The sequence below is a fragment of the Pollachius pollachius genome (assembly GCF_949987615.1).
Source record: "Pollachius pollachius genome assembly, chromosome: 3".
Lineage (NCBI taxonomy): Eukaryota > Metazoa > Chordata > Actinopteri > Gadiformes > Gadidae > Pollachius > Pollachius pollachius.
In genome coordinates this window covers 6,956,130-6,968,927 of record NC_136936.1, presented here as the reverse complement: position 1 = coordinate 6,968,927, position 12,798 = coordinate 6,956,130, and the positions used below count along the sequence as shown (strand labels likewise).

Genomic DNA, 12,798 nt, shown 5'->3' with positions numbered 1-12,798 from the left:
GGCCTATTATTTTAATAGTTGTCCCTGTGCATTCTCATCAGACATTGTGTGAAGCCAAGCATGTTTTAGTCTCCTCTGGTTCGTAACTTAAAAAATCCCATTAGCTAGAAATGGAAGTTTTCTACGTTTTGAAATGGCCCCCATAGCAGCATGGACCCATAATTAGCCTGTAAAGCCGTGTCCCATCTTAAACGGGACGAGGTTGGACAGTTCAGGTATTTCGCAGTAGACCATCAACCTTCCGGTGAAAGCGTGGAGAAAAAGAGAATGACAGCTATGAATTATATTCTCAAATCTAAGTATTCCGCCGGTATTTTCTTTTCCGTCATTTATTATCCTCCCACGCCGACTCAGTCTGCTTATTCTTGCTTTTTTAAATATAAAAAAGTATATTTCTTATACTAAACGTATATTTTCCTCTCCCTGTCCCTCCCCCTCCCTCGCCTCTCCCCCCCCCCCCTCTGTGTGTGAGTCACTCCTCTGTGATGGTGGGCAGGTGGGGGGCAGCCGGCTGTGTAGGGGAGCTCTGCGGTTCCGGGCGGATGACGACATTCGAGATGGACCAAACGTCGCTCAGCTCTGCAAAGTCGGAGGAAAAGGTTTCTGTTGAAAGTTCAACCCGGCACGGGGCAGTGTGGGTAGTGTAGTGCAAGTCGTGCAGAGTGTGTGATCTTGAGGAGCATAGTAAACAGACAGGATATCGTAAAGAGATAGGGGGTTCCAGTAATGGTCATATTGAGGCATGCCAAAGGGGGGGTAGGTTCGGCGTCGAGGCATGCACAGACATCGGTCCATGGGAGATCGGTTCAGAGTACGACAAATCACATCACAAACAAAACATGCGTGGATGCAAGCCGTGCAGAGGAGAGGAACAGGTGGGGTTTCAGGTGAAGGGCGAGAACATCCAGGCATTGGAGTGCACCAACACATGCTAGCAGCAGGGGCCGTGCAGAGCTGTCTGGGGAACGGAAAGCTTCCGTTTATCTTGAGACTCAACGTTCCCCTCTTGGTTTCAACCCACCCCAACATAGTGGTCTCGTACGGCTGGATGGAGGCTCAGCTGGCTGTAAGGCAGGACTTGGTGCAGAGCAACACACAGGATTTTGATTGGTTGACATGCAGGAAGTACGTGCAGGGGGATCAAGGGTCGAAGGTCATAGGAAGGGAGACCAGCGTCTCACTGGGAGAGATGGAATGGCACTGGTTCCAATGAATACAGATCGCCTCTGACGAGTCTGGCATACGAACGCACACACACAAACAGGGAAACACACACACACACACACACACACACGTCAAAATGAATGTATGCAGAGAAACACAAACATAGAGCATGCACTGATTAAACGACCACAAACAAGAGCAATGACAGACAACATTGAAACAAAAGGAAGTATGTACGGCCGCAGTCTCAAGACCACTGAAGAAGTCTCTTTGGAAACCCAGCATTATTGCCTGTTGTGTCGCATGAGCCCTTTTGATTTTTGATAGGGTCTTATAAAGGTGTGTTCATCATTATGTGATCAACTGGATGTTTATTTTAACGGGGTAGTAACCCTTTGACAACCATTTCTACAATAATGTAGGAATAGCTTATTGAACTGCCAATGGCCTTCTCTCCTTAAGACAGTAATACAGACGACGAAGGACACGTTTGGAATGCAACACTACAGAACAGCTCAAAGAATCCCTATGGGGGGCATTTTGACATTGAGCCCCGAGCAGTGGGACTTCTCCAGGGTCTGACCGGGACTACATGCAGGAGCACAGTGAAACAGATGTTATCATCCTACCTGTCCTGAACTTGCTGTAGGGGCCGGTCTCGTGGGCCTGGCGACTCCCGGACCAGAAGGGCAGACCTCTCTCTCTCCACCTAAGGACCAAACACATCACAGACCCCACAGAGATCAGCCATGTCGATGCGTGACCTGGGAGTGTGTGGTCAGGGAATCGCTGTGTGGTCAGGGAACCTGTGTGTGGTCAGGGAATCTGTGTGTGGTCAGGGAATCTGTGTGTGGTCAGGGAATCTGTGTGTGTGTGTTTGAAAGAGCTTTGATACTTGCAGCTGCATAATTTTTTTAGGGTCAGAAATTGTGTGTGTGTCTGTGTTACTATATGAGAACACCTGAACCCTGTGAACTAAACCCTGTGAACTGAAGTGTGTGTGTATGTGTATGTGTGTTCTGCTGATTGCAACAGACATTTTGTGTCCAGTTAACTTTGATCATCTCAGATTATGCATGTGTGCATGTTCAGGTGTGTGTGAGTGAGTGAGTGAGCGAGAGAGAGAGAGAGAGACCCAGGTGTTGAAATTAAACCCAAGTGTGAAGGCAGAGAGAATCAAAAAAAGGTAATAAGGACAAATTACATAAACAAACACAATGGTATAAAATACACAAACACACACACACACACACAAAGTAAAGATAGTTTGTGATTAGATGATAGAGCTGGCTTTGTATGGAATAAAATGTACATTGTGTGTGTATCTATGAATGTGTGTGGTCATGTGTGTGCACGTATGTGTGTGCGTGTGTGACAATCCCGCACCAGTGGAATATGAAGACGGCAGTGATGAGGAAGGTGGATGAAACGTCGGTCAGTATCCACATCAGACTGTACTCCTCTGGGGTCTGCAGAGAGAAACATGGACAGAGACAGACAGACAGACAGACAGACAGACAGACAGACAGACAGACAGACAGACAGACAGAGAGGAGAGAGGGAGAGTGAGCACACAAGCCCAACAGCATAATGTTTATCCTCTGCACTTTATTTTCTTACTCTCCCAGATTTTTATTCAGTATTGTCTTTTAAGTATTATCATGTTGTATTTTATTCTACACAAAAAAATTCCACACAGTAATAAAGGTAAACTAAGACAGACAGTTAGACGGATAGTTGGCCTGATACATAAACAGACAGTTTAGGCGGACAGACAGATAGACAGAGAGCTAGGTGGACAGACATACAGTAAGCCAGCCAGACCGACTGCCAGACAGACAGACAGGCCGGCAGACAGACAGATGGGCGGTCTCACCATGAGGAAGAGGGGCTGTCTGAGGTGGGACAGCAGGTGGATAGAGTTGGTGGTGATGGAGTGGACCCCAGCGCACCAGGCCAGGGAGTAGAGCCAGGGCTGGCTGATCACAAACAGGTTAGTGCTGATGTTCACCGACCAGTACTTACTGCAGGGGACGAGAGAGGGGGAGACAGAGGGAGAAAGGGGGAGAGAGGGAGACAGAGGGGGAGAGAGGGGGAGAGAGAGAGACAGAGGGAGACAGAGGGAGAGACAGAGAGAGACAGAGGGAGAGAGGGAGACAGAGGGGGAGAGAGGGAGAGAAGGGGAGACAGAGGGGGAGAGAGAGACAGAGGGAGAGAGGGGAGAGAGGGGATAGAGGGGGAGAGAGGGAGAGAAGGGGAGACAGAGGGGGAGAGAGAGAGAGACGGGGAGAGAGGGGGAGAGAGAGGGGGAGACAGAGAGAGACAGAGGGAGAGAGGGGGAGAGAGAGGGAGACAGAGAGAGACAGGGAGAGGGGGAGAGAGAGAGGGACAGAGGGAGAGAGAGAGAGAGACAGAGGGAAGGAGGGAGAGAGAGAGGGAGAGACAGAGGGAGAGAGGGAGAGAGACAGAGAGGGAGAGAGACAGAGAGAGAGCCAGAGGGAGAGAGACACAGAGAGAGAGGGAGAGAGAGAGAGGGACAGAGGGGGAGAGAGAGACAGAGAGGGACAGAGGGAGAGAGGGAGAGACAGATGGAGAGAGGGAGAGAGACAGAGAGAGAGAGGGAGGGAGAGAGACAGAGAGAGGGCGAGAGACAGGGCGAGAGTGAGAGACAGAGACAGAGAGAGAGAGGGAGAAACAGAGAGAGACAGAGGGCGAGAGAGGTAGAGAGAGGGAGAGAGAGAAGGAGACAGAGAGAGAGGAATAGACACAGAGAGAGAGAGGAAATGTTACATTTTGTTACTCCTTTGAAAATGAGAACGTTTATTTCCCATGGCAAAAAGGCCATTCTGAATTTAATAGATCTGCGAGATATAGAGAGTGAGAGTGAGATGTTGATCTTAAAAGCACAGGCTGTATCATTTTCGGCGTTCCTATTGCTAGAGCCTGTTGATATGAATATGTTGAATAGAGACACGCCGTACCAACAGAGAGGGAGCGAGAGAGAGATGAGAGAGATTAAGCTATATCAATTTCCACGTCCACATCGCTAAAGCCTCTGAGGATGGCTGGAGAGAAATAAAAGAACGAGAGAGAAATAAGAGAGGGAGAGGGAGAGGAAGAGAGAGATGTGCTGTGTAATTTAAAACATTCGTATCGTTAAAGCGTGTTGCGATTAACATAGAGAGACAAGTATCAAAAAGGAGGCAGAGAGAGAGCCATGGAATCAGATGGGGGAGGAAAGAACGGAAACGCAAGAGAGGGAGGGTGAAAAGAGGAGCAGATGTGAGAGCAGGAGGCAAGAGGAAGTAGAGGGAGCCACAAGCGACTGAAAGAGGAGGAATATCATCTAAAGCACGTATTAAAATGGCTGTCAATCATGCAGAACCCGACACACACACACACACACACACACACACACACACACACACACACACACACACACACACACGCAGCTTCCGATTCAGTGACTATGAGAGGTTGATGGGGTGAGATCAAAGTGTGAGCCCAGCCTTTGAAGTCTAACGATCATCTGTTGGCCTGTAAATTACAGATATGAGCTGAATATGAAAAATATGACAGCGGAAATGTTGTGCTGTTCCAGACAGAACCGACGAGCTGGGGATGCAGGGCAATGACTCTGTGTTGAAGCGGTTAGATACTTTTAAGAACCTTCTCTGGTCAAAATGTAATCAGCGGTGTTTGAATGACAATGAAGGCATTCAAGTAATTATGTTAACTATGTCAAAGTCAGCGTTTTAAAAAAGATGAACTCCCGTTGTGATGCCATTATTAATCTTAAGATGCAGAATATAGTCAAATATAAAGATATTAAAATACTTTATGCACGGAAATAATTGATTGAAATACAATAATCAAAGTGCTGTTGAAATATAGAGCAGGTTTGTTTGATCCGTTAGTCTGCATATTGAGTCATTCAGCAGATCTTAGGGGAACCCTTCTGCTGGCAGTCGTCCGTTCTAACCAACCGGAGTATCAACCAACCTGATCTGCTGTTCGGACATGGAGCTGTAGGGCAGGTTGAGCCTGCGGATGTGTCTGTCTGTCAGGTTCTGCACCGGGCCCCTCTCCTCGGCCGTCTGCTGTAGCTCTGGGTCCACAGCCTGGACCATCGCCCTGTCCTCTGAGGGCAGCCACAGCACCTACACTCGCAGAGAGACACAAATACAGAGACGCAAACGCAGCGTTGTGGCAGCAGAGATTGGGAAGTATTTTGGACCAGATGATGTTTGGTTGTTTTGCAGGATGTGACTTTATTGATAACAATTATTGAAATCGCTATCATTTAGTATTGGCTACAGCTATGTCGTTTCTAACTATGAGCTGGTGGAAATGTGACAGACTGCAACTTTAATAATTCAACTTTAATAAATAATCAACAATGTTCCATTGTTCCGAAAAAAAACTGTTTTACATCCAACATTTATAGACAAAGCAATAGCAAAAAACGACCCAACATGTCTGAACACGGGCTGACCTGCGAGGAGTTGATGTTGTCCCGGACCACCTGCAGAGTGGTGTTGATGAAGGACACGTTGTAAGGGTGACCGGACGGTGGCCTGCGCAGGTCAAACAGAACCAGTCTGCCGCTGCCCGCCGCCACCTCAAGGAACTGGGCCAGGGAGGGGATGGACTGGTTCTGGATGCTGGAGCGCTCAGTCTCACTCAGGGAGGAGCCCGTACCGAATGGGTCCCTCTGGGACCAGGATGGGGGGGGGGGGGGGGGGGGAAGAAGAAAAGGAAGAGAGAAAGAAAGAGGGATTTAGACCATTAATCTCCCAAGCTCAAACCCACATCATTCAACAAAGGAGAACGCCCTGAAGGTGTTTTTTAAGCATTAACCATGCATATAAAAGCATCGTCTCTCTTTTATCTTGTTTTTCTAGTGTTGCATCCGTCTGTTGCGTTCGTGTTTAGGCTTCCCTTTGGAGCCGTGTGTTCCTCTCTGTCTCTGATCTGTAGACGGCAATTTTCCCTTTTTGTTCCCTGTCTGTGTGTGCGTTTGTTTCTCGCTGTGCGTGCAGGGTGTGCGTGTTCCCTGTGTGTGCGCGTCTCACCGAGAGGAACCAGTTGCCGGCGTTGAGCTGCTGCAGTTCGGCCCAGGTGAACAGGGAGGCGTCCTGCCGGGTGCGGTTGGGGAACACCTTGTCCACGTCCGTGGTCCTCCGCAGGGTGGAGTCATGCATCAGGAAGGGAACACCGTCGTAACTGTAGACACGCGTGTGTGTGCGTGTGCGTGTGCGTGTGTGTGTGAGATAGAGGGGGGGTGGGGGGGATGTATGTGTGAGTATGTTGGTGTGTGTGTGTGTATTGGTGTATGTGTGATTATGTTGGTGTGTGTGTGTGTGCGTGTGTTTGAAGTGTGGTTGGGAGGTGTGTGTGGGAGGCAATCACAAGAAGAGGATGGAGGATGGGGAGGAGGGAGGGATAGAGTCCGAGTGTGGGAACATGAAGAGGAGGACACAGGAGGAACAGATGATTAAAGTCATCGATAAACATGTGGCCCACTCAGCTCACAGCAGCACTCACACAGAGTGGCTTTCATACAATCCTTCATCTCCTTGATGTGTGCTACCAACACACACACACGCACGGCAATGTGTGCAAGCGTGCGCGTGTGTGCTAACCCATACAAACAAAACACGCACCCTTGCCTGTTTAATGTCACAACAAGGACTTGGTTTTTCACAGCGTAATTGCAAGGTGAGCATATTTATTGATGCCAACACATCAACACACAAATCCATTCGTCATGCCTTAAAACACACAGACACACACACACACAGATAATTACATGGATAGCCTGCCACACGGCCACCAAGATTACACTGAGTCATGCCGATTCCCCATTTTGATCAAGGCAGGTTAATGCTATCCGTCGCTTGCGTGCTAGGACTAATGGCTACGCTAGCAGCTAATTGGATTAGCACGTGCTAAGCTCCTTAGCACCGAGGCAGGTGGCCAGGCTAACCTCTGACCACTGTGATTAGCACTGGATCACAGAGCTAGGGATGGTTGGGCTGCTCAGACAGAAGAAATAGATCAGACTGGGACACTCATTTGAATGACTAAAGACAGATATAGTTATCGGGATAGTTTAGCAGACGTTTTAATCCAAGATACATTTCCTTAAAGATCTCCAATTATACTACTTTTCTGGTCTTAATTTCTTATTAATGACTCCTACAGAGCAACCTGACATGAATCACAGCACAAAAAACTATGTCGATTTTCGGGAAACTCTTCCTCTCATCTGGGCGCTTTCAGCATTCTCTGGCAACACTCGGCTTCGTCCTTCTCCGCCCCCTCGCCCCCCTCCTGCCAACCCCACTCCGTTGTGATTGGTTACCTTCCGGAAGAGCATGTTGCAGCATTACCATACATGGAAAATCCGGATTGTTCTACGTAGATAAATCCCGGAAATTTGAACAAGTGAATGGCGACCAGCGTCCCTAGTGTTTACCCCAGACGGTCAGCAGGGAAGACGTCTAAATGCATACATGTCATTATTTGACACTTTAGTATGATTAAACATGACTATAAATCATTATAACAACGTTTATAGGTCATAAAAGTCGAAAAAGCATAATAGGTGCTCTTTAAAGAGCAAGGGCGGGTCAGGGCTTCTTACTCATGGACACCTCAACGCAGACTGGGGACGTTGGGATTCAAACCCGATACCTTTCGCCTGGGGTGGATATGTGCGTGGATAAAGCACATGACGATACGATGAATACTGGGGACAGTTGCTGTGCTCACCTGATCCGTACGTCGGTCTCCAGACCTTCGCCGCCCGCCTCCACTGCTTTCTCAAAGGATAGGAGAGTGTTCTCAGGAGCCAACTGCAAACACACACACACACACACACACACACAATAAATGGATGGAAAAGAGACTTTAACAGAGATTTTAACTCTGAATAACTATTTTTATGTCCGACCGCACAGGAGGTTTAAATCTGTTTTTATATTGGAGCTGATAAAAGGCGATGACGCCTACATTACAATAAAAACCAACATCATGGAAAATGATCAGTTGTACAGGGCACACCGCTGTTTGATAAGATGGGAGTTGTGTTGAGGACTACCTGCAAAAAGCTGTCAGCTAGGACCTTATCGTCTTCCTAACACTCTTTTGAGATTGTCCCCAAAGAAAAATAACGGTTGATCCAGATCTAATTGGCTTATTTAATTTGCATCTCTTTTGCATCTTTCTGTTTTTTCAGGTCAGTGTTGCCCTGAGTCTGCCATGACCTACATATAAGCATTGGTTCTGTTTTGGAAGAAGGGGATGTCCTACTTTAAAGTATGGACATCGTAATAATGTGCCCCAGTGCTGTTCTGTGACTCGTTCTAGCTAGATTAATTCAGAATGTATTTGCCGTTATCTAAGTGTTTTTGCCTGCAATATGGTCTCGTTGTTTTAGTATATTTGATGAATACATGATCATGGTTTATTATATTAAGTTTAAGTAGGTTACCTTGATCATTTGTCAATAGCTGTATAAAGTGCTGAAAATCTAGCTTCTTCAAGGCTCACCATTGGTGCTCCTCTGTGTCCAATCAGAGAGGGGGCTGGGCCCAGGGTGCCAGATTCTTTAATGCAGGGGGAGTACATCCCCAGAGGGACCAGGTACAGAGAGAACAGAACCGACAGGTACAAACCCAGGATAGCCACCTGGCGCACTGAGAACACACACACACACACACACACACACACACACACACACACACACACAGAAAGTGATGTAAAGCAAATGGTACATTATATAAAATAAGTCTTGTTTTGTACGTAGATTGCAAATGCAACCAGCTCACTAATGTTTGAAAAACATTAACATAATATTGCCCAACATGGCATCTAATCTATGAAATCCAATGACCAATGAGATGGCTTACCCCGCTTGTTCATGCGGAAGAAGTGCAAGGCAATTGGCCAGGACAAGAGGGTCATGAGCGCCACGGCAGCAACATGGAGGAAGGGGGCGGTCACCTAGCCAATCAGATGAGAGAGAGAAGATGCTACAACAAGAGGCTACAATAGACAATGGTTACCATAATTAGCTAATATATATCAGAGTTGTGGTTCCTTATCTAGTTTGACATATGGGATCCAATCTCCCCATATCTGCTATAATACAGGTGATATGCTATCAATTTGTGGAATGCGACGCGTGTGCCAGATCTAATTGGTTTGTTGTGTGATTGGCATGTGGGTGAGCCTACCTGCAGGGAGAGGAGGAGGGTCTTCCATTCTTTGCTCCAAAGGTCAGAGAGAATGGCCGTTGCCGTGACGGAGAACGCCAGCGTTACCACGATACCGATCTGAGGAAATACCAAAAAAGGGTAAGGGTGTGTGTGTGCTGAGTGAGTGAGTGAGTGAGTGAGTGAGTGAGTGAGTGAGTGAGTCTGTGAGTCTGTGTGTGTGTGTGTGTGTGTGTGTGTGAATGCGTGTTGTGTGTTGTGTGTACCTTGTGGCTCCAATGGAGGTAAAGTCTCTGGCCCTCAGAGAGCAGGCACACTGCCAGCACCTGGGTAACATCCACAACAGAGAAGCCATCAGTCTTTGTATCAGGACACAGGAATATGGGTCAGGTGAGCGCCAGCCAGTTAGCAAGTAGGAAGTAAAATAATGTATAAATACCTAGGTACTATTATAATAGTAGACCTAAACTCTCATACATACTACTATAAATATAATGCAATATAGACTGTGTATATAAAATACTGCATGTGTGCGTCGTGGGTCAAGTGTGCGTACCAATAAGAGGGCTATGTAGGTGAAGAGAGCTGCTGCCACGCCCAGCAGAACCAGAGACCAGGGGAACCAGAACCCCAGAGTCCCAAAGTTAAACCTGGACCCCCAGAGAACCAGAAAAGCCATTGGGTCAGTACCGTGCATGCTAGATGCTTGGGTAAATCTAGGTATGCAGTTAAACCACTCCAGGAAACTAAGCAAAAGTGGCTGGAAAATTCAGTTTTACAGGACAACGACGTCTATAACAATTATTATACAACGACGTCTATAGCAACTACAAAATTAATTATTTTGTTATTTTGTATCATGTGAGCAATGTTTGTGTGTGTGTGTTGTATGTGTCTATGTTTCTATTAAATACGGATATATGCGATAGGAAATGGAACAAATACTTTTTTCAATCATGCCAAAGAATATGTACTTTGGCAAGTCTTATGGTTGCACAAAATGTCATGGTAAAACAAAGGCATTTAGTGGGCATCAAAGTGATTACTTCACCGCCACAGGCTCTAAAGGGTGCTTAATCACAGAGAGTGAGGGAGAGCGGTAGAGCGAGAGCGAGAGCCACCTACCAGTCAAAGTCATTGTAGTCGTTCTGCGCTTCGCTCCAGAAGTACAGGAACACAAAGCTGAGAAAGAAGGTGAGGATCAGGAGGCCAAAACTGCCACACTCCACCTGGAGAACACACACACACACACACACCCACACCCACACACACACACACACACGTAAGTAAGGTGGTGGTTGGGTTATTTGGCAGGGGGGTAGATATGTAGGTGGGTGGTAGAATGGTAGGTGTGCCACTACGCGGGTAGTCAGATCTACGGGTAGGTGGGATGGCTGGGTGGTCAGTCAGTCTGTAGGTAGTCGTGTTGTCTCTGTGGGGAGGCACCTCCCAGTACAGAGAGGGGCTGCAGCACCGATGGCTCTGGGAGTCAGCAGAACAGCCAGCATGGGGAATCGATACCCCCTTCTCCCCTCTGCCCCATCAGCAACATCCCCTCCAACTGTGTGTGTGTGTGTGTGTGTGTGTGTGTGTGTGTGTGTGTGTGTGTGTGTGTGTGTGTGTGTGTGTGTGTGTGTGTGTGTGTGTGTGTGTGTGTGTGTGTGTGTGTGTGTGTGTGTGTGTGTACCTTGCTGCAGCAGACCTCCCCCGGCTGTGCCCTTGCTCGCTGGTACCGTCTCCATTGGCAACCGTAGAGGCCTGCCAGGCAGGAGACTAGCGGCTGGTGTTCATACCTGAAACCCCCAATTAACCAATTAACAAGATGACCAGAGCAAGCACAACAGCACCTGGGGTGTTATGCCAACCAATCAAAGCCATTCTTTGAAGTGTGCCGTGTGTAGCGTTGGGGTTAGGTAATAGGTTAGTATTCAGAAAAAGGTTAGGGGTAGGTCTTTGGGTTTGTTTTTAGCGTTAGGTTTCAGGGTTGGTTTTTAGAGTTAGGGTTAGGTTTCAGGGTTTGTTCATAGATTGAGGGTTATGTTTAAGAGTTTGTTTTTAGAGTTAGGGTTAGTGCCGGGGTTAGGTGTCAGGGCGCTGTTGTGTACCTCTGCAGCAACTGCCGCCGCACCACCTTTAACTTCCCCAGCTTCAATCTGGTGAAGGGCGTCCACTCACCCACAGGCCAGCATCACAGGGAGAGGGAGAGAGCCAGAGAGAGAGAGAGGGTGAGGGGGGAGACACAGAGAAGGAGAGAAAATGCTAGATGGGAGAGGGAGAGTAGAAGACGGAGAGGGAAAGAGTGAATGCAGTGAGGTACAGAAGGGGAGACGGAGTAAGAAGATGAAAGATAAATAAGGGGACAAAAAGGGAAGAGAGGGCAAAGGATGGTCTGTTGATGGCCAATACCGTCTGGGCACCTAAAGAAAGAGAGATGGGAGAGAGATGATACCAAAAGAGGGGGTGAGAGAGAGGAGTATGACTTGAGACATAATAAATTCATACATTCCCCATTCAAAGGTTATACATTTTACAACACTTCAACACTCTCTACAAGAAGATGTGTGTGTGTGTGTGTGTGTGTGTGTGTGTGTGTGTGTGTGTGTGTGTGTGTGTGTGTGTGTGTGTGTGTGTGTGTTCTAGTTTACATCAACTTTCACAGCCCTAGTTAGACTGTCCAAAATAAGTGAGATCACACACACACACACACACTCTATCTCCTATTTGTTCTATTTATCTATAATAATCCATCCTTCTGTATCCTGGATTTCTTCCTGATCTCAAACCACTTTGCCACTTCTCTGGTACCTGCCGTACCATAAACGCTGCCTATGTGTTCAGCATATGGTCAGTAAACCAGCAGCAATCCAGCTGGCCAGTCAATTAACCAGCCAGCCAGTATACAAGCCAGCCAGCCAGCCAGTATATAGGCTGCCAGCTTTTCAATTAGCCAGCCAGCCAGTTAATTAACCAGCCTGCTAGTCAGTAAGCCAGCCAGGGCAGCCACCAAATAAATCAGCCAGCCAGAACCCTTAAAACAAGCTCATAACCCCTTGAAACCACCAAGAAAACTATAAAGTATATGGTCCGGGTCAATCCAATGGGCTCAAGCTAGTGTTAGACACCTTAATCCTTGCCACTAGGGTACCCACACCATTGGGAAGTGATCGACCTTATGAGCTGGTTGCTTGACTTGCTTCAAACAACACTCCTCATGAAGCCAGGTGGCAGTTAAGGGATGTGCTGTTGGTGAAACAGAAACCACACAGCAATGCATTGTCTGTGAATGTGTAAGTGTGTGTGCGTGTGTGTCCAATTTCCACATAAAGATACCAACTGATAATTCAATATAATTAGCTTACACCTGTGTGGGTTTACGTGCAAAATTGTGTGTGCGTGTGTGTGAGTGCATGTG

The 12,798-nt window shown here is 47.4% G+C and overlaps 1 protein-coding gene across 1 annotated transcript; it reads right to left on the bottom strand.

Moving 5' to 3' along the window:
- Positions 1 to 462: 462 nt before the first annotated feature.
- LOC307073244 (glycerophosphodiester phosphodiesterase domain-containing protein 5-like) lies at positions 463 to 12,540 on the bottom strand (the record flags this gene model as incomplete). The annotated part of the gene is made up of 18 exons (XM_079732949.1): positions 463 to 579; positions 1,182 to 1,235; positions 1,794 to 1,873; positions 2,551 to 2,633; positions 3,041 to 3,188; positions 5,167 to 5,324; positions 5,660 to 5,878; positions 6,240 to 6,390; positions 7,942 to 8,024; positions 8,722 to 8,867; positions 9,081 to 9,174; positions 9,408 to 9,506; positions 9,653 to 9,712; positions 9,943 to 10,036; positions 10,512 to 10,615; positions 11,074 to 11,179; positions 11,492 to 11,556; positions 12,532 to 12,540. 18 exons carry the CDS (start codon positions 12,538 to 12,540, stop codon positions 473 to 475), a joined length of 1,860 nt encoding a protein of 619 aa, XP_079589075.1. The 3' UTR covers positions 463 to 472.
- Between the last annotated feature and the right edge of the window lie 258 nt (positions 12,541 to 12,798).